Raw genomic sequence first — 20,238 nt, forward strand, 5'->3', positions numbered from 1 at the left:
TCTCCCTCCCTCTCTCTCTCTCAAAAATAAACATTAAAAAATTTTTTAGTAAAAAAGGGAAGGCAGATGAGCAGTGGGAGTGTCCAGGATAAAGCCTCGGATGGAGAAGGTGGTCAGTGTGTTTTCTAAAAGTCTATCTCTTGACCCCCACTATTCCCTGCTTTGTCCAGACTCCATCTCCTGCCTCTTCTGAGACTTCTGGAAAGAGTCAACACATACCCCCTCCATTCACTTCTCAAGTCACATCCCAGTATTGCCCCCAAACTGCTTTTGACAAAGCATCTTAACTGCTTAATGGACATTTTAAAGTCTTTAACCTCCAGGATCCCACCTTTTCCTTGAAATTCTGTACTTGCTTGGCTCTTTGATTCCACACCCCAGGATATCCCCACCTCTCTCTGATTGCTCCTAATTCCCTGTGGGCAATGCTTACCTCCCCTGGATGCTTAAGTGCACCCAGGCATCCACCCTTGGCCAACCACTCTCATTTTACTCCCTGGTGGTCCCATCTATTCCTGGGTCCTCCTACCATCTATCCATTGACGACTTCCTAACTAATACCTCTAGCCCTGACTTCTGCCTTTAGCTTCAGACCTGCAGCTGCACGTCGATCTCCTGGGTGCTCCCTCAGGCACTTTAGACTGGATCTGCCAAAAATGGAGAACATCTTTCCCCCCAAAGCTGCTCCTGTTCTCCTTCCCATTACAGTTGAGGATACCACCATCTTCCCAGATCTATGACCTTGAAACACGTCTTCCTCTGATCCTCCTTTCCCTTAAGCCCCATTCCCAATCCATCACTGAACTCTTCTGTCCGTTCCTACCCACCTCACGTCTGAGTTCAGGCCTTGTCTTTTCCTGCACAAGAGCCCCTGGTTTCCCTGGCTCGAGACTTATCCCCCTCAAATCTATCCTCCGCACTACCCAAAGTTATCTTTAAAAAATAAAAATAAACACACACACACACACACACACACACACACACACACACACACACACACAGTGGGGCGCCTGGGTGGCGCTCAGTCAGTTAGGTGTCTGACTTCGGTTCAGGTCATTATCTCACGGTTAATGGGTCGGAGCCTCGCGTCGGGCTCTGTGCTGACAGCTCAGAGCCTGGAGCCTTCTTCGGATTCTGTGTCTCCCTCTCTCTACCCCTCCCCTACTTGTACTCTGTCTCTCTCTCGCGCTCAAAAATAATAAAACATTAAAAAATTTTTTTAAAACTCAGTGACCACATCATTGCCCTGCTTAAAATCTTGAACGGACTCTCCACTGTGCACCAGATCAGGCATAAACCCCTCTGCCCACCTGTAACCCCCTGTCCCCACTCTGTATTATAGTTTCTGTAGACTGCAGGACAGTGAGAGCTCCAGAGTTTCCCATCTATTCCATGCTATTTCTTCTCTCTGTATGTTTGCTCATTTTGTCCTCTCTGCTTGGAACTCCCTACCCTCTGCCTCTCCCCCAGCATCCACCCTTACCGATTTCCCTCCATCCTAGTAGACTCAGTTCCAGTGACCCCTCCTCTAGAAAGTCAGCCTCAGCTAGAGAAAGTGCCCCCTTTGCATGTATGTCTGTGTCATTGCAGCACTATCCTGTGAAAGAATGTTCTATTGTGTAAAAGTCTCTCCCTCTCTCTCTCTCTCTCTCTCTCTCTCTCTCTCTCCCTCCCTCCCTCTCTCCCTCCCCCCAGGGGCTCTCAAATCTGGCTGAACATTAAAATCCCTTGTGTTCCAGCCCCAGAGATTATGACTTAATTGGTTTGGAAGGGGACCAGGGATCATTTTTTGGAAAGCTCTTCAGGGATTCTAATATCCATCCAGGCTGAGAGCCACTGCATTAGACCACAGGCTTCCTGGGGACAGATTGTATTCTTCATTTTTGTGTCACCATACCTAGCGCAAGCCAGGTCACATGATCAGAGCTCAGGAAAACCTCGCCGATGCTTATTAACAAATGGATCTGCTGGCAGTGTGTGTAATTCCTTTCTCCCTCGGTCAGTGGCTCCTAAAAGCAGATCTGCAGACCAGCTGATTAATTCTGGGTCTCATCCTCAGAGATTGTGATGAGTAGGTATGTAGTGGTCCCAGAACCTGTTCAGAGCTCTCTGGGTGCCGGTTTGGGGCTGCCAGATTTGAGTAATACTAGATTAACTAATCCTGCTAGTCTTTAATTCACCTTGAGTGTCACCTCCTCCAGGAAGCCTTCTCTGATTGCTCGCCTTTCCCTCCCCACCATCTTGGCTGCCCCACACAGTGAGATGGACTAAGGGCTCCTTCCTCTTCTGCTCTCCCTCAGCACCCTGTTTGCTTCTGTGCTTCACACTGTGTACAGAGTCTGTTTACTTGTCTGGGTCTTCCTTTCAAGCACAGTCTGTGCCTTCTTCCTCTTTGGATGCACAGTGCTTAGGACAGCACCTGGCATGTACTAAAGATGAGCTGAAGGGGCACCTGGGTGGCTCAGTCGGTTGAGCGTCCGACTTCAGCTCAGGTCATGACCTCGCGGTCTGTGAGTTCGAGCCCCGCGTCAGGCTCTGTGCCGACAGCTCAGAGCCTGGAGCCTGCTTTGGATTCCGTGTCTCCCTCTCTCTCTGCCCCTCCCCCACTCATGCTCTGTTTCTGTCAAAAATAAACATTAAAAAATTTTTTTAAGATGAGCTGAAAAAGAGGGAGGAAGTGTGGATGCCACATGCCCCGCGTGCCTTCCCCAAGAGTTTTCCCGGCTGCCCTTGCTGTGGTGCTATATCAAGACCTTCTGCTCAACCACAGCACATCTGCTACCTGTTTACTTAACCTTTTGCCTCCAGCATCCCAGCTGCAGGTAGAGAGTCAGACCCCACAACCCTGCCCAGTGGCTGCCTTGAAAATTAAATAAGTTCATGTACATAAAGGCTCTGATGGGTGCTCGGTAAGTAGAAAAAGCACCAGATCAGTCTTACCTCTCGGTGTGGGTGGTCTTGCCTCTGCCTTCTGCATTCCCACCCCAGCTTTCAAATGCCCTTGCAGGGCATTTATCCTGCCCGGTCACCTTCTATGCCAAGTCCTCCCCCTGCCGTGCACCAGCCAGGTCCGCCAGCTCTATGACCTGCTTCCTTTCCACGTTCAGTCCCAAGCTTTGGGATGGCCAGAGGAGCTGCCAGCTCTGGCATCCTTTCTACTTTGATTGAAAATCAGTTTATCAACACACAGGAAGTCAGCCTGCAGCAAAGCATCAACATTCTCTTACACCAGGTTCAAGAACTCTAGCCACCGCCCCCCCACCCCCACCCCACTGCCTTCTCTTGCCCAAAGACAGGTTGAGTGCCAGGGATGACTCACCATGGTGCACAAGTGATGGCCCTTCTCTAGGTTTGGCTACAAGATGTTGTGTATGTGGCTGCACACACGGGCAGGAATACTGGCCAGCTTTTTGTGTGGCTGGGTGTATTTGTTTCCAAGGGCCACCATCACAAATTACCACAAATTGAGTGGCTTTAAACAACAGAAATTACTCTCTTGCAATTCTGGAGGCCAGAAGCCCCAAATCAAGGTGACGACAGTGCTGTGCTCCCTCCAAAAGCTCTAGGGGAGGATACTTCATCTTCTCCAGCTTTTGGTGGTTCCTGGCATATTCCTCGTCTCGTAAATGCACCACTCCAGTCTCTCCCTCTGTCTCTATGACTCTGTGTGTTCATAAGAGATAGGGGGGTGGCATTGAAGATACTGGCCATTGCATTTAGAGCTTACCCTAAATCCAGAATGATTTCATCTGCAGATCTCTAATGAATTCTGTCTGCAATGATCCTATTGCCAAATAAGATCACATTTGGAGGTTCTGGGTAGACACAAATTTTACAGGGGACTCTATTCAATCCACTAAGTATTTGGCAAAGGGGGTGATACATTTATTGTTTTCTAATAATAAGGGTCAAGGTGGCCTTCTCTGAGAAAGTTTGCTTATTTCACAATTTCTTCCCTCAATCTGAAAATAGTTTGATGCATTTTACAGTAAATATACTGTACAGACGTCCTGAACCATTAAAATGGAAAGACAGAAGTCAACTAACAAATAGGAAGGGGAAAGGGGCATGATATCCAGAAATATAAGCAGAGCAAAGCTCTGATTCTTGAATCTTCTAGAAGTAGAAATGAGCCTCTGATGGGTATTTCTCCCACCTTCGATTAGATAAGGAGAGAGACCAACTTTCCCTTGATCCTGAATGTAAAAAGAAAGTTTTCCTGTGGGAACCCAGAATTTTAGGAAAGCACGGGGGCCTTCTAGAGACAGATTCTTCCAGTGGCTCCCCGTAAATGCTGAGACACAGTGTTAATTTGTCATATAAAGGCGATGATAGCATGAAGGGGAAGGCCTGGGTCCTAGCAAATACCTTTGTGATATCAGGATAAGGGGCAGAGAAGTTTAAAGAGCTAATACTTAACAGATCCCTTGGGGTGGGGCTGGGGCTGGGGCTGGGGCTGGGGCTGGGGCTGGGGCTGGGGTGAGTGGCAGGTTACATTTATTGCCAGCTTTTATCTATAATACTTCATAAATATTTTCTCAACCTAGTTTTCATCAATACAGTCCAGGCTCAGCGGTAGGTCTGGGGCACAGAGATTAGTCTAACATGTTTCCTGGATCCAGCAGAGAAAGGCCAAGTAGCAGTTGCTGGAAAGTTCTCGGGGCAGGAGCCGAGGAATAGACAAATTATAGATGAGGTCATCTAGAAGTACTCAGAAGACATTGCCCCTTAGCAGTCTAGAACTTAAACTTCAGGCTGTAGTAGGTTCACATTTTTATGTTACCTAAATTCTGGTGGGAAAAATAAATGTATTTCTTCTGTATCTACACTCTCTTGTTACTCAGGCCTCCATGGTCGAATACCAAATACTTGTCCTGATCACGTGCAGATTTGTGCAGCGGCCATCTTTGTGATTTTTCTCAGACATTAACTCAAACTCTGTTCATTTCATGATCTTCCCAACCCCAGTAACTTGATCCCCAGAGCTGTTGCTAGAAGCAGGAGGTTCACACAGCCAGCACACAAGTACCAGTGCCAGTAGGAGAGAGCTGTTATTTCCCTGTCTTCCTCTCTCCCTACTCTGGGCTTACGAAATACCACGTGCCTGCTCTGGTCCCTGGCTCCGTGGTGTCATCCTCTGAGATGTCACGGAGTCTCCACCTGATCCCCAGCTAGAGAGACTCCTCACCATCTTCTGCTGTGACATCAACTCTTTCTCAGCTGATTCTGTGCCCTGTTCCATGGCTGGTGTTCAGGCCCAGGGACTCAGTGTTCTCCCCTTTGCTCTGAGACCGCAAGGAATATGGGGGCCTCTCTCTCTCTAAATCAAGGACACATCCATGTCTCCATTACCACTTCTTGCCTGCTATACCTTGATGGCTCAGAGGCCACCACTCTGATATACCTGGGAAGTGAGAGACACAACTACTCTCTACACTAAGACCCCCAAGCTAAGAGAGGGTCTGCTTCTCCCACAAGGACCTGGTCTTAGGAGGCAGAGGACAGGCTCTTCTAGATGCATAGCATAGGTTAAAAATGCAAACTCCCGACCTGGGTTGATTGGGTGCAACTCTCAGCTCCCCCATTTATCAGCTGTAGGACTTTGGGCAAGAGGTCACTGAACCTCTCTTTGTCTCAACTCATCTATAAAACAGTGCTACCCTATAGGTTTAAGTGGGCCACTGTACATGCATATAAACTTCTGTGCAGGTTTCATGCAGGACAGAACCTACCACATTGCGAGCATTACAGAAGGCTTTTCTGCCGCAGTTATTAGGAATAGTATTTGAATTAGTACTATTCCACCTTCCACTTTTTCCCTCCCTCCCTCTTTCCCCCCACAGCTCAGAACTTCTCATCTTCTAGCATGAGGTAGAAAAAACTGTACTCCAACTGTGTGCTCCAGCTCCTTCCACCTACACCTAGACCACAGGTTTTTTTGTTCCATTTATTTTTTTATTTTTTTTTAACGTTTATTTATTTTTGAGAGAGACAGAGAGAGAGAGAGAGAGAGAGAGAGAGACTGAGCATGAGCGGGGGAAGGGCACAGAGAGAGGGAAACACAGAGTCCGAAGCAGGCTCCAGGCTCTGAGCTGTCAGCACAGAGCCCGACATGGAGCTCGAACCCACAAGCCGTGAGATCATGACCTGAGCTGAAGTCAGACACTTAACCGACTGCGCCACTCAGGCGCCCCTTGTTCTATTTATTTTCAAAGGCTTTTAGTGACAGTCCCCATCAGTGCTGACCTCACATTTCAGTGCCCACATGGGGACAGTCATGGGGCTAAGGACATGTGGGGAAATGAAGGAGTTAATGTCCCACATCCTCCCTTCACTAGGCAGTCTCCAGGAACGTTGGCTGGGAGGTCTGGGGAGAAGCCATGTCCTGGTGGTGGCTGTATCTCTGCATTTGCACACCCACGCAGGACTCTGGAATCGACATTGGGGACATCACCGCAAGGAAGGCCCTGAGAAAACAGCTGCAGTGCAAGACCTTCCGATGGTACCTGGTCAGCGTGTACCCGGAGATGAGGATGTACTCGGACATCATTGCCTATGGAGTGGTAAGGACCTGCCCCTTGGGGTTCACTCAGACACAGAGAGCAAGGCCAGAGAGAGGTATAGAGTCAGGGGAGAGCCTGACTCCACGGGACCTCTGGTAGACCAGCGGGCAAAAGGCAGCTTTTGGTTTCATAGACAGAACCTCTCTGTTCCCTTGAGATGTGCTTAGTCTCTCCTCTGGAGCCTCAAGCAATTTAGCTCTAGCCTCAAACCTGCATGTGCTACTTAATAAAACAAAACCCTGCAGTTAGGTTAAGATTGCGAGGTAACATACCAATCACCCACTGTTCCCCAAGCAACGGGTACCTGAGGTTCTAGTGACCAGCCTGTATGCCTCCCCCACTGAAGGGGCTTATGCTTTCCACTCACACGCACAGCCTCTAGGAAAGGAGTTCTGGAACACAACCTTCTTGAGTTCACTGTATTTGGGGGGAAGCGCCAACCCCCTGTTGTTTGGCACAGAGCAGTTACCCTTATGGAGGGCAGAGCACAGGGTTTGGATGCAGACAGATGTGGTTCGGATCCAAACCAATCTTGACCAAGCTGCTTCTCAGTCAAGTGTCTTAACATCTATGGGCCTCAGTTTCTCCCTATGTTAAATGGGGCAAAATAATGCTGTACTCCTAGAATAGAAAAATGTCTCAGCTATATAAATATATATCCTGACGACTTGTATTTTCTAAGGTTAAAATACTTTTAATATGGTAAATTCTACCATTATCCCAATGTTCCCAGGACGATTCAACTCTTAAAGTATTTCCAATGATACCTAATTGATTTTTTTGATATCTCATCTGGTCTTTGATTCCTGAACACATAGAGCTTTTCTGCTGACAGCTATAAGCCCCCAAAACTACATAGATTTCTCACCACCTTGTTCCGGGTGGGGGGTGACAAAAAGGCAAAGTGACCTTCCCATGTTCACATAGGTCATTAACACAGAACTGAGTCTAAAACATCATCTTTTTTTCTTAATTTTTTTTAATCTTTATTTTGAGACAGACAGAGTGTGATCAGGGGAGGAGCCAAGAGAGGGGGAGACACAGAATCAAACGCAGGCTCCAGGCCCTGAGCTGTCAGCACAGACCCCAAAGCAGGGCTTGAACTCACGAACGGTGAGATCATGGCTTGAGCCGAAGTCGGATGCTTAACCGACTGAGCCACCCAGGCACCCCCTAAAACATCAGCTTCTGATAGCATTCTGCTCCCTCTCTTTGGAGAGAATCCCTGCAGACCTTTTTGATATTCTAGGATGAAACTCAGAAGAAGAACTGTGACCTCCCCTCCGATAAGCTGTGGTCAAAACTGAGTTGAAGGCCTGCCTCAGCAGGAATATAATGGGCATAGCATCTGCTTGGGTTGGGGTGAGAGGAAAATGCTCGCTGAGGATGGGCCTCCATGTTCTCAGTGGGCCTCCCAACTCTGACATCCTAGGATGCTATAAGACACAGAGCCAGGATCCCAGGAATCCTGTCCCCCAATCAGACTTTTGTTGTCCAGCAGACCAACCTATAGGAGGGAGTCATATCCTCCCACAAGAGTTTCCATGGCATGGTTGACATGTCCTGAGGAAATCACTCAGTGGCCCCTTGTGTCTCCATTTCTCAGGCTGGTGTAATTTGGGTGCCAGAAAACTTCTCACCTGAAGCTTCACATCCTCTTGTTCCCATGGAAACACACCAGACTATGAAGTACCTATCAACCCCATCTATCTCCCTAGGGCCATATTGAGGACACAGCTGTTACTGGTCCCCCTGCACTCTGCCCATAGCAAGTTGTATATGATGCTTGGCCATGGTTTGACCCAATCCAAAAAGGAGGGTTATGCTACTGTGGCTCTGGAGAAACTATTGGCCCCAAACCCCTGTGAGCTAGGGCCAGCTTCTGGATTCATGTTCTCACTAAGCTGTCAGCTATAGCTGAACAGTATCAGCCAAACAGTATTAACTACAGTGGGAGTGGGAAAACAACAGTGGAGGTTTGTGTATACGGCCATTGCAGTACTGGGCCTTACCAAAAGCATTCTTGTCTTTCAAGCAAAAGGGTCTCATCTTAATGAAATGTACAGCAGAATTACCATGTAGCCCTCACCACCACACCCAGAAACCTTTCGTTGATCAAATAGTAAGTGGCATATACAGGGTTGAGATCTGGATCTGAGTCCTTAGTTAGAGCTGCTTTTACTCTGGTGTGCTGAAAAGCCATTCTCTCATCATCCCAAAGGACTGAGCAGTGCTAACCATCCCTGGGGCTAGCAGAGTCTCTGACCCCCACCCCCACATGTTCATCTGCCAGCCCCTGCTCAGGGAGCCCAGCCAGCCTCCCCTCCCTTCTGGCTCCTCCACAGGCTGGGCTCTGACAGAATAGAGACACGCTGGCTTGTCAAGGAGCATAATTAACTCTTAATGGGGGCAACAGGGTGAAGATGGGCAAAGCAGGATGCAGCCACAAGAGGATTTGCTGAGGCTGAATCATTCTTCCTGGTGATTATTTTTATTCTGAAATGCAGAGACCAGATGTCTTCTTGGGGGTAAAGCTTCTTCTTACTTTTTCCGTGCTAACTTACGCCAAACTACATTGCTCAGGTCAAATAACCTCCTGGAACTCTCAGTGGGGCCTGGGTCAAGTCTATAACACAGCCCATTAATCCACTCACAGGTCCCATTAATGACTGCCACAGGCAGAAGGGCCTCTGGGCCCCATAGTGTGGGAATGGGTTTCCCCCGGAGGGTGGAGCTCCACGTCCAAGAGGCGGGGTCTTTGGATTCATCCCAGCTCTAGTGTGGACAGCGAAGATGGAATCTGGAAACAGACACACCCAGCTTCCAAACATTAGCTTTGCCACTTACTCTGTGTGATCTTGGCAGGTTATAAAACCTTAAAAGTTATAGTTACACCATCTGAGGGGGCAGTTTTCAGTCTCAGGATTGTCGCCAGCTGCACGAGGGAAAGAACTTTACACTTGTCCACCTGCCAGTGTTGTTCATTTGGGAATGCCATCCATTTGTTCATTTTCTTCACTAATTCATTCATTCCACATGGATTTACTGTCTGCTATGGGCCAGGAGCGGCCCGTGTCACAGACCACGAGAAAGACATAGCCCCAGCCTGCTCAGACAGGGGAGAAAGGCACGTGAAGAAGCAATAAGAACACAGCACACCAAGTGCTACAGTAAGAGAAATGGAGATGATGATGAAGCATAGGGCCATGACCTTACACCCAGATGTGGGTCAGGAAACACTTCCAGAGCAACAGAGAAGCTGAGAGCAGAAGGAAGAAGAGGACTTCGTCTGACAAAATGAAGGCAAAAGTAGAGGTGACACGGGGAAGGGCCCATGCAATGGAAATGGCATCACAGATGACGAGGTGAAGCAGACCTTCCTATGCCACTGTTCCTCACCCTTAAAAGAGATCATATTACCTGGCTGCATTGCTCTGAGGATTAGGGGAGATAACACATGGAAAGCACTTCATATGGTAGCTGGCACATAAATGCAGCCATAAAAGCTAGTTTCCCTGAATGGCTCTCAGGAAGGTTATAGCTGTAATAATAGTAGCTAACAATTATTGCACATTTGCTATTTACCAGGCTCCATGCTATATACTCATAGGTAGTGTCTCATTTAACCCTCATAACAACCCTGTGAGGTAGGCACTATTATTATCCCTATTTTAGAGAGGAGAAAACAGACAAGAAGGAGTAAATGTTCTTTGTCCAAGACCACACAGCTGGAGCCAGGATTCCATCCCAGCCTGTCTCTCCCAACAGCATCAACAGACCACCTGCTTAATGGGGGAGGAAGGACACAGAGCTGGGGGCACTTTATCAAAAGCCACCACCTACCTCCTCACCCAGGGGATGGCTTTGAGAACCTAGCAGAAAGCCAAGTCTGACATCAGGGCTCCATGGACCTTTTGCTTTTGCTTTGCGACAGCTGTTAGCGGGTCTCACTAATGGATTACAGTTCTCAGCTTTAGATGTGACACCCACCTCTCTGTAGGCTGTGGGAGAAGTCCAGAGAGTGTTTATGTATGCTGCCTCACACAGGCAAGCCAAATAGTTCTTTTATAAACGAGGATTTGCTACATAGATGTTTCTGGAGCCTCTGCCTAGGGAGCTGGCACACATTTATATTTCTTCAGAACTTCCAAACTGCAAGTTTGGGATTGAGATGCCTTTGCCTGGTAGAGGAGAAGAAGCTCAAGAGAAAAGAATTTGACTCTGTTCCTTGTCCCCTGTCAAGAACAGGGGATTCACAGAGCACACACGTGCCTCTGGTTGTTGCATTTTGCACCCCTAATTGGGTCCATTGCCTTCCTGCCACAAGTTGTCAAGACCATGAAAGCTCAGCCGCCATCAGTCTCTGGCCTCCTTGGCTAGATGCCCCACCTGTGTGGTCCATTGCCCTGGTCTTCCCTGAATTCCAACATCCCTCTTCTGTTCTAAGCAGAGTGCTTCGGTTGCTAACAAGAGCTATATATCAGCTAGCTCAAGTTGAGGTGGCTAACGATACCACAAACTCTAATGGGCACAGGAAGTAAAGTGCAGCTGGACATGGGCACCCGAGCCCGGAAGCCACTAAAGCCATAGCAGGGGCAGAACTTCTCTAATCCTGTCTCATGCTTCATTTCTTCCTTGGCCACATTGTATCTCTCAGCTTACATATGGCCCGATAGATCCCCCATGCCCAATCTAAATGGCTTCACAATTCTTGTGGCCACCACCCATTGACCACACTGACTCTCTCATCTAGAGTTCTAGGACAGAGTAAGAGGATGATGAGATGGTTACATTCCAGAAGAAGAAGGATGGAGAACAGAGAAAGAAATAGAATTATTAACTCATTCTAAACTGCATGTTGGTGCCCACCATGGTCTACTCAGCTATAGCTGGTGAGCAGGGCCATGTGGACCATAACCTGTCCTCTCTAGGGACTGGAAGTAGACATATGCCAGAAAGGAACATTGAATATTGGATTTCTTACCAGACATGGTAAGACACTGGTCCATGGTACCCAGGCACTGGTTCTATTGATTGCTATGTGCCTGTAGGTGAGGATAAGAGATACCTCTTTCTTCCCCTACTCCCATCCTGGACCCCTTATCCACCTGTCTGACCTCCACTCTGGAGATTCATCATCTGGGCACCACAGGGGCCAAGCCAGCCCCTGTTGGATCTGCAGGAGGCAGAAAGGACCCAGAGAACATCTCAGGCCTGAAGGCAGCTAACATATTGCCCACTTTGCCCAACCTTCCAGAGCAAAGACTTCTAACCAAGGACTATTGAAAGCCGTGGTGCCACCCCTATGGGAATAGACAGGGTAAAGAACCTGGCACCACCTTGTGCATGTGCATGTGTGAATATCTTTTATTTCTACCTGGACTGTCACATTTTAACAACACAAAAATGCTTCTCCTTCACAGGAGGCTGGTTTTCCCTCAGCACCTTCATGCAAGGCAAAAGCTGGTGGTTATTGCTCTCCACAGTATTCAAGGGACTGTGGGGCAATTATGGACATGGGACTTGTCTCAGTGGAATGCTGGCTTCTCCTGACTTAATGCATATGTTTCTCTGTTCCTTTCTCCTTGGTGTGGCTACCTTTCCTCTGGTGTCCAGCTGCAGAACTCTCTGAAGACTGATTTGTGTCTTGATCAGGGTCCAGACACAGAGAACATTCCCATCGTGTACATCTGCCATGGGATGACACCACAGGTGAGTTCCCGGAGAGAGGCTCTTGTTGGGGGTGTACACATGTATGTCCAGTGTGGAGAAGGATAGCTAAAGTCATGTTGTGGCTACTGTAGGCCCAGAGGCTTCCAGGGCTCTTCAATAAGAGTATGCTCGTGAGTAGAAGAGGAGAGTCATGCCTGCCTTGCCTGGAAGGAGGTGGGGGGAGCAGATGCTAGGATGCCTGGATCCCCTGGGGTGGGGAGCAAGGAAAGGGATAAATTTCTAAAGAGGAACGCCTGCCTTATTGGGGAAACTATGGGTAAATCTCAGTCCTCGCTTTGGCAGCCATGCCCTTCCCTAGCAGGCGGGAACCCAAGGTCCCCCCAAGCTCCCTGACATCTCAGAATCCCTTCACAGTGCCATTTCATGGCGTCTGGGCTCTGCCCTTTAGTAGATCACAGCTGGAGCCAAGATCTATAGCCAGGAGAACTTTTCTAGCTCTTAGGACTTTCTCCTGGTGGAGAATGAGGGGAAGCTACCAGGGAAATAATTTATCCTAGGAAAAATTAGCCAGTCATAGCCTAGGCTCCAGATATCCAAAGAGGGTGCTGAAACACAGGCAAGAGAAATGGTTTATTCAATAGAGTACAACGGACAGCCATTTTTCCACGGATGCCACAGACTGACCTGTTCTGACACTTTCAGAGTTTACTTATCTTACCTCCAGAAGGGCACGATTTTTTTTTAAAAGATGGTATAGAAGATGTGTATATTTGTGCAATTATAACTGAGTGTTTAAAAGAGTGGTTACCCACCTAAACATACAACTGAAGGCTATCACGATGTGTGTGTGCTGAGACTTACAGCAACTGTCCACTGTGACCTCCACCCGCTCGTCCTTTATGGGGGCCAAGCTGCTGTGACATCACTGACTGGTCAGTTGTAGGTCAGCAGATCACACTCTCCCCACACCACACAGTATAGCAGCTCATTTCTTATTCTTACAATGCTGCGATATTTTTCACAGATCACTATTTTTATGTAAACTTTTTATTGACGCACAACATACGTACAGAAAGTAGCCAATTGTAAGTGTACAGATTAGCGAGTTTTCAGAGCAAATGCACCAACATAACCAGTCCCTAGATTAAAAAAAAAAAAGAGCATTATTACCTGATTCTGAATTTTATATAAATAGGATCCTAGGGTGTATGCTTTCTCATGTTGGCTTCTGTCTTTCCTCATCATATTTGTAAAGTTCCTCCACGCTGCTACATGTAGCTGTAATTTTCATTACTGTGTAATTTTCCATTTTATGAATATACAGTATTGCTTATATATCTATGGCTGATGGACACCTGGGAAATTTCCAGTTTGAGAGTATCATGAATACTGCTGCTATGAACATCCTTGTTCATGTCTTTTGGTGCACATTTGGACTCATTTCTTTTGGATTTATACCTGAGTCAAATCACTGAATCATAGGGTTGATGTGTGTTTACTTTTAGCAGACAATGGCTGCATTTGTCAGCTGGGGCTGCTGTAACAAAATGTCACGGGAAGTTATTTTCTCACAGTTCTGGTGGCTGGGAAGTTCAAGATCAAAGTGCTGCCTGATGTGGTTTCTGGTGAGGGCTCTTTCTGACTTGCTGATGGTTACCTTCTCTGTGTCCTCACACAGCAGGAAGAGAAAGAATGAGAGAGCTCTGGTGTCTCTTCTTGAAGGGACACTAATCCCATTAGATCAGGGCTTGACTCTTATGACCCCATTTAACCTCAAAGATTTGGAAAATTCTCATCCTGTCCATATGGCATGTTCTGAAGAGAACTCTGAGTGTGACTGAACAACTGTTTGATTAAGAGATCATGGTAGGACTCGTGGACTCAATCGGCCATCACAGCAGCAGAAGGCATAAATAGAGATGAGCTTATACCAGCAGAGACACTGGAAGCCTCCACTGAAGAGAGGACAGAATGAAGGCAGGCTGATGGGTTTCTTAGATTTCACAAGGCAGGAGCATAGAGCTGTTCAGCTGTGAACATGCACTATTCCTCAAGAGAAGAAAGATGCTGAAGGCCAGACCCACCAACAAACCCAGGGGCAAGGCTGTCACCTCAAAGGGCAGGCCTACCTCTCTGGTTTCAGTGGTCCAGGATGATCCCTCCCAGGACCTCAGGGGTAGGGTTAAAGCAATGAGTGGCTTGGGCAGGGCCACCTCAGAGGGCCAAAGGGTCAGGCAACTCCACAGAGCCATAGGGTGATGCCACCCCAGTGGGCCTAGAGGGAAGGGCATCAAGACAAAGGGGATTGTTCTCAAGCCTTGAGATTAAATGGAATTAGCCTTGCTGGGTTTTGGACTCATTTGGGATCCATCACCTCTTCCTTCCAATTTCTCCCTTCTGGAACACACTTGTCTAACTGGTGTTTGCCCAGCCACCGTATTTTAGAAGCACATAACTTCTCTGATATCACAGTTTCTCAGCTGGAGAGAACTTTGCCTTGGAATAAATCACACTTTGAGCCTCATGCCCATCTGATTTTGATGATACTTTGATGACATTTGGACTCTAGAGTTAATGCTGGAATGACTTAAGATTTCAGGGGCTGTTGGGATGAAACAAATGCATTGTGCTTGGGAGAAGGAAATGAACTTGTGGGGGGGGGGGCAGGGGAAGAATGCTATGGACTGAATTGTGTCACCCCCAAATTCATATGTTGAAGCACTAACCCTGACTGTATTTGGAGCAAGGAAGTAATTAAGGTTAAATAAGGTTATAAAGGTAGATCCCTGATCTTATAGAATTAGTGTCCTTGTAAGAAGAGACACTACAAAGTTTCTCTCTCTCTCTCTCCATCTTTCTGTCTCTGCCATGTGACAACACAGCAAGAAGGTGGTTAGCAAGCTAGCAAGGGAGCTCTCCCTGGAACCTGAAGGCACCAGCACTTAGATCTTGGACTTCCCAGCCTTCAAAACTGTGGGAAAATGACTTTCTGTTATTTAAGCCACCCAGCCTGTGATACTTTGTGGTGGCAACCCAAGCCAACCCAATATACTGTCAAACAGATTTCCAAATTAAGTAGTTCAATTTTCACTCGTGCCAACCACATGTTATCTAGTTGTTCCACATCCTTGCCAACACTTGGTATTACCTGTCTTTTTAAATTATAGACATTGTGGCAGGTGTATAGTATCACACCATGGTTTTAATTTGCATTTCTCTGATCATTAATGCAGTTGGACACTGGAGTTTTCAGCTCAGAAATTCCCCAGGTTATTCTTGAGTATGGGCCAACGTGGCCAGGTCACAAGTAGTTTTGTCTTTTTGCCAATTCCTTGTCTGCTTTTTAATACATGCAGTCCAGGAGACAATGAAGGGACTTGCTTTTAACAAGTCTAGGTGGAAATCTGCAGGATTGTTGCTTATCTGGATCATTGGACAAATGTTGAGTGTTTTCTCTGTGGGATAGCAGATGTCAGTTTGGGCAAAGGCTGCCAGTCTACTAGCTGCTGCTGGTTCAATATAGGGCAGTCTGTGTTGTGGCTAAGAGCATGGATTATGGAATCAGGTCATCTGGAATCAAAAATCAGCTTCAATGCTCTCTAGTTGTCACATTTTTAAATGGGCAAGTTTTTAAAGGTGGGCCTATTGTATTTTTGTAAAATATGGATTCATAGTGGTATATACCATCAAGGTTGTTGTAAAGATTTAATACATGTAAAGTATTTAAAATAGTGCCTGGTAGGGGCGCCTGGATGGCTCAGTCGGTTGGGCGGCCGACTACAGTTCAGGTCATGATCTCACGGTCTGTGAGTTCGAGCACCTCATCGGGCTCTGTGCTGGGAGCTCAGAGCCTGGAGTCTGCTTCAGATTGTGTCTGTCTGTCTCTCTCCCCCTCTCTCCCTCTCTCAAAGATAATAAACATTAAAAAATGTTTTAAATAGCGCATGGTATATAGTAAGCACTCAATATTAGATGTTAATGTTGCGATAGTGCTATACTATTACTATTGCTTTTTCTTATTAAGCCTTGCTCAGTATAAATACCTTCAAGATTCTAACTCCAGCCCACACTGGACTGACTTTCCTTGACCTCATGGGCCATGTGCTATGGATTCCTGCCCTGGTCAAAGCCTACCCCTAGACTAATGGAGCATCACTGAGTTTCTGTGACAGCAAAAATACAGCGGAATAATGGAAAGGGGGGCTTCGGGAATCCTGAGTTCTAGGCTTGGTCTTGCCACACATTTGTAATGTCACCTTAACCCTCTCTGAGCCTTTGTTTTATCCTTTTATTGAGATATGGTTGTACACTAAAGTACATATATCTGAAGTGTTCAGTGAGTTTCCATATTTTCAGGCAACCACGTAGGCAGCATCCAGATTGAGCCTGTCATCCCACTGGGCTTTCCTCATTCCTCCTCTTGGTCAATACTCTACACCCAAAGGTAATGGCGATTCTGATCCCTAGCACCACTGATTCGTCTCATCTGGGCCTGTCTTCTGTGCAAATGAGGAAGCTGTGCTGGCCAGCTGTAGGCCCAGCTCTACCAGCTCTATCTACTTACCTTCAATTCCTTCGTTCTGAAATTTAGTTGGCCTGAGAAGCTGTGAGTTTGTGCTGGGCTTGCCAGGAAGGCTGGGAGCTGCCTTCCCTCGGTGCTTTATGAATCAACTCCTTCATGGAGATATGCAGCAAGTCTTAAAGACTTGGGTCCCCCTCCCCATTCCTGTACTAGGCTGTACAGGGAGCACAGGGTCCCAGTTGCCTTCTCCCGCCAGGCCCACAGAGGAGGTGCACAGTTGTTAGTGCCCAGAGATAAGGAGGCTCGAGACTAACCTCAGATCAAACCCATTTCCCAGAACAGGGTGGTAGGTAACCTGCCATGGCAGGAGTTTTTTGAGTCTGGCCTGTCCTGTGGCCCAAGAGGATGGGGTCATCCTGGAGATGGGCTATGTGTCCTTGGTAGAGTTCCTCCATCCACCAGACATAGAAGCAGGCGCACAGGATAAGCAGTGGGTGATAAGGCAGGGCTTCTGACTGGCAAGCCTTCCCAAAGGTATCCACTAGCCCTTAAAAACTTCACTGGCTCCTGGGGGGTGGGGCGAGGTGGGTTGGATGGGGAGGAGCAAAGGAGAGGCTTAGGGCTATCACCTTAGTATGTGGTCAGGGTACACCTCATGAGGGGATTTTGGACAAATATAGAGCCTGAATCTCTTAGACTTGCTCCAAATCAGACCCTTGATATGTATTTCCAGGAACACTCCCCCCCCCCCCCCCCGCCACTGACAGCTCTTGGAAAAATCTCTCGTTACCATGGCCACAGAGGCCACAGAGAGACCAGGGAAGTTCACTTATGCACAGATGAGACTGCCACATACAACTGTGCAGGTGGTACACTGCACAACTCCAGGGGAGGGACGTGGCACCTCACATTGTTGTCTGGGGAGTAGAGATCAGACCAAAGTTACAGTCTTTCTAGACTCTGCTAGGAGTTCCTTCCTTGATAGGAAGCTTGAAAATGCTGAAAGGCAAACGATGAGGCAATATATAGTGGTCAAGAACCAGACCGTCTGGGTTCAAATCCCAGTCAGACCACTTACCAATTGGGTTCCTTGAATAGGTGTCAAAGTTTCCTTGTGCCTCAATTTTCTCACCTATAGAATAGATATTATAGCAGTACCTACCTTCAGGGTTATTATAAGAATTAAATCAACCAATGCACATAAAGCACTGAGACAACAAACCTAGTACACAGTCATTGCTTACTAGATATTGGCTCTTATTATTACAAGATTGGTAAAGAAACTCAAGACTGTCCTTGAGAACGGGAATTGTTTAGCCTGGAGAGGAACAGATCTAAGAGAGACATGAAAATGTCCAAAATTATAAAAGGCACATATTTTTGGCTGAGTATACAGAAACTCTTCCCAGTCATTGGCTCTGATGATACTGTGACCTCTCCATCATCAGAAGTGTCCAAGTCAACTCTGGTGGACTCCAGGGGCATTATGAAAGGTTCCTATATCATGTAGGTGCTTAAGCTAAGAAATCCCTAAGGGCACTCCCACCCTAGAATTGTATGACCTTTTAATTCATTACATTTTTTTTCTTCTGAAATCAGTGAGAGTCCAACATGTACCAGGTCATGTTCTTGGCCCTGGGAAACAGTCATGAGCCAGATGGAAGTCACTGCCCTCATTAAGTCCCCATTCTAGGGCTGGAGACAGACTGTTCTATATTTTTTAATCCTCAAGTCTTCACCACAGCCAGGGCTTGAACTCTTCTCTCTCCTAAGAATTACACATGTGGCCAGAGTTGAGCCGTGTGGCTTGGATTTCAGCCAAGCACAGCCAAGAATGGTGAAGGAAGAAAAAGGTCAAGAAGGCAGGACAGCAAGATGATCCAGTTTATCCCGCTGACCCGGAGAGTCATTTCCCTTTCTCATTTCCTTCTTTCAGATTTCTAACTTATTCCATTTGGGGTTTTAAAACCAGAAAGAATCTGTATCAGTCAGGTAATAAACAATCCTCAAACCTCATTGCCATTAATCAAACAAGTTTATTTTGTCAATTCAAAAAAGTAAAACATGATTCTTAAAATCAAAATGAACATGTGACAAAAACTTATTTAATTCCTTAATCAGGGAGCCAGTAAGAAGGTTAAGCAATTCTGGAGAGCATTTGAGGAGCTCAGGATCTACGCATTTTCTAAAAAAGAAAGTTAGAATAAGATTGCTAGATTAGATACAAAAGCAGTCAATGTCCTATAGGGAAATAAAATCGTAGCCTTTAGTGTGATCTTTACTAGACAAATCTGGAAGTTACCATTTAACTTCCTAGTGTTTGGCTACCAGTCAAAAGGTAAATAACAAAGTCAAACACAGGTACATTCTCCTGGAAAATTGCATACCCTTGGGTGGGCTTGTTCACGCCCAAGTAGGATATTGAAAGGACAGACCATTTCCTCTCCCATTTTGCCTTATTTCCAGGTTTTAGACATTTCTCTTACTCTGTTCACAAAGCTGGCTAAAGGCAGAGTGCCTCTTCAGGCCATTAGTGACATCCCTTGTGGATGCGCTGTCTGACCACGTGGCCTTTCCCGTAGATTATTTCCTAAGGCAGTCATCACAGTGGACCACGGCCTGGGTGGCTTAAACAACAGAAGTATATCGTCTCACAGTTCTGGAAGCTAGAAGTCCAAGACCAAGGTGTTGGCAGAGCTGTGCTCCCTCTGAAGGCACCAGGAAAGGATCTGTTTCGGGCCTCTCTCCTAGCTTCTGGTAGTTCTTGGCTACCAAGAACTCTATTTGTGGTAGCATACCACCTCCGTGTGGTGTTCTCCCAGGTCTCTGTCCCTTGTCGTAAGGATGCCAGCCATACTGGATTAGGGGCCACCCTACTCCCGTGTGACCTCATCCTGACTTAGTTACATCTGCAATGACTATTTCCAAAGAAGGTCCCATTCTGCGATACTGGGGGGTGGGGGATTAGGACTTCAACATACGAACTTTTGAGGTACACAGTTCCACCCACAACCCCCCCTCAAAGGGGAAGAGTGTGCCTGGAACTCTGATTTTCATGCCTCAAATGAAAAGTGCCTCACCTTACTTCCTCTCACGTCTGATTCACCAGAGCCAGTCACACAGCCCTGCCAGCTAACTACCGAGGGTGTGGGAAGCTAGGGTTTTCTGCGTGCCCAGGAAGCCGGTCTCTGCCACAGAAAATTAGATATTTGCTAAATCACTTCCACCTCTGACAAATAAGAAAACAGGAAAATGATATGAGCAGGCTAGCCTGAGCCCGTATGTACTGCAGGTCACTGACAAACACGGGGCTAGGAAGGGGGCTTGTATTTTGGCTTCCAGTTTCTTCTCCAGCTTCGATCATTCATTCTTCAAACATAGGAGACAGGTTGTGTTTCAGGAAGTCCCCAAAGTTTGGAAAGTTTTGTTTTCCTTGAAAAACCAATTTGGTCTAGTGATAGGAACGGTAACATAGAGCAA

General features: G+C 47.0%; 1 protein-coding gene across 1 annotated transcript in view; it reads left to right on the forward strand.

Annotated features, from left to right (window-relative positions):
- GALNT18 (polypeptide N-acetylgalactosaminyltransferase 18) overlaps positions 1-20,238 on the forward strand; it is a 351,350-nt gene that overhangs the window by 291,479 nt on the left and 39,633 nt on the right. Inside the window, exons 8-9 of the mRNA XM_060606015.3 lie at positions 6,426-6,563; positions 12,180-12,275. Of these exons, the coding sequence (XP_060461998.1) occupies positions 6,426-6,563; positions 12,180-12,275 (234 nt within the window). The remainder of the gene's footprint in view (positions 1-6,425; positions 6,564-12,179; positions 12,276-20,238) is intronic.

This window comes from Panthera onca, chromosome D1 (genome assembly GCF_046562875.1).
Source record: "Panthera onca isolate mPanOnc1 chromosome D1, mPanOnc1 haplotype 2, whole genome shotgun sequence".
Taxonomy (NCBI): domain Eukaryota; kingdom Metazoa; phylum Chordata; class Mammalia; order Carnivora; family Felidae; genus Panthera; species Panthera onca.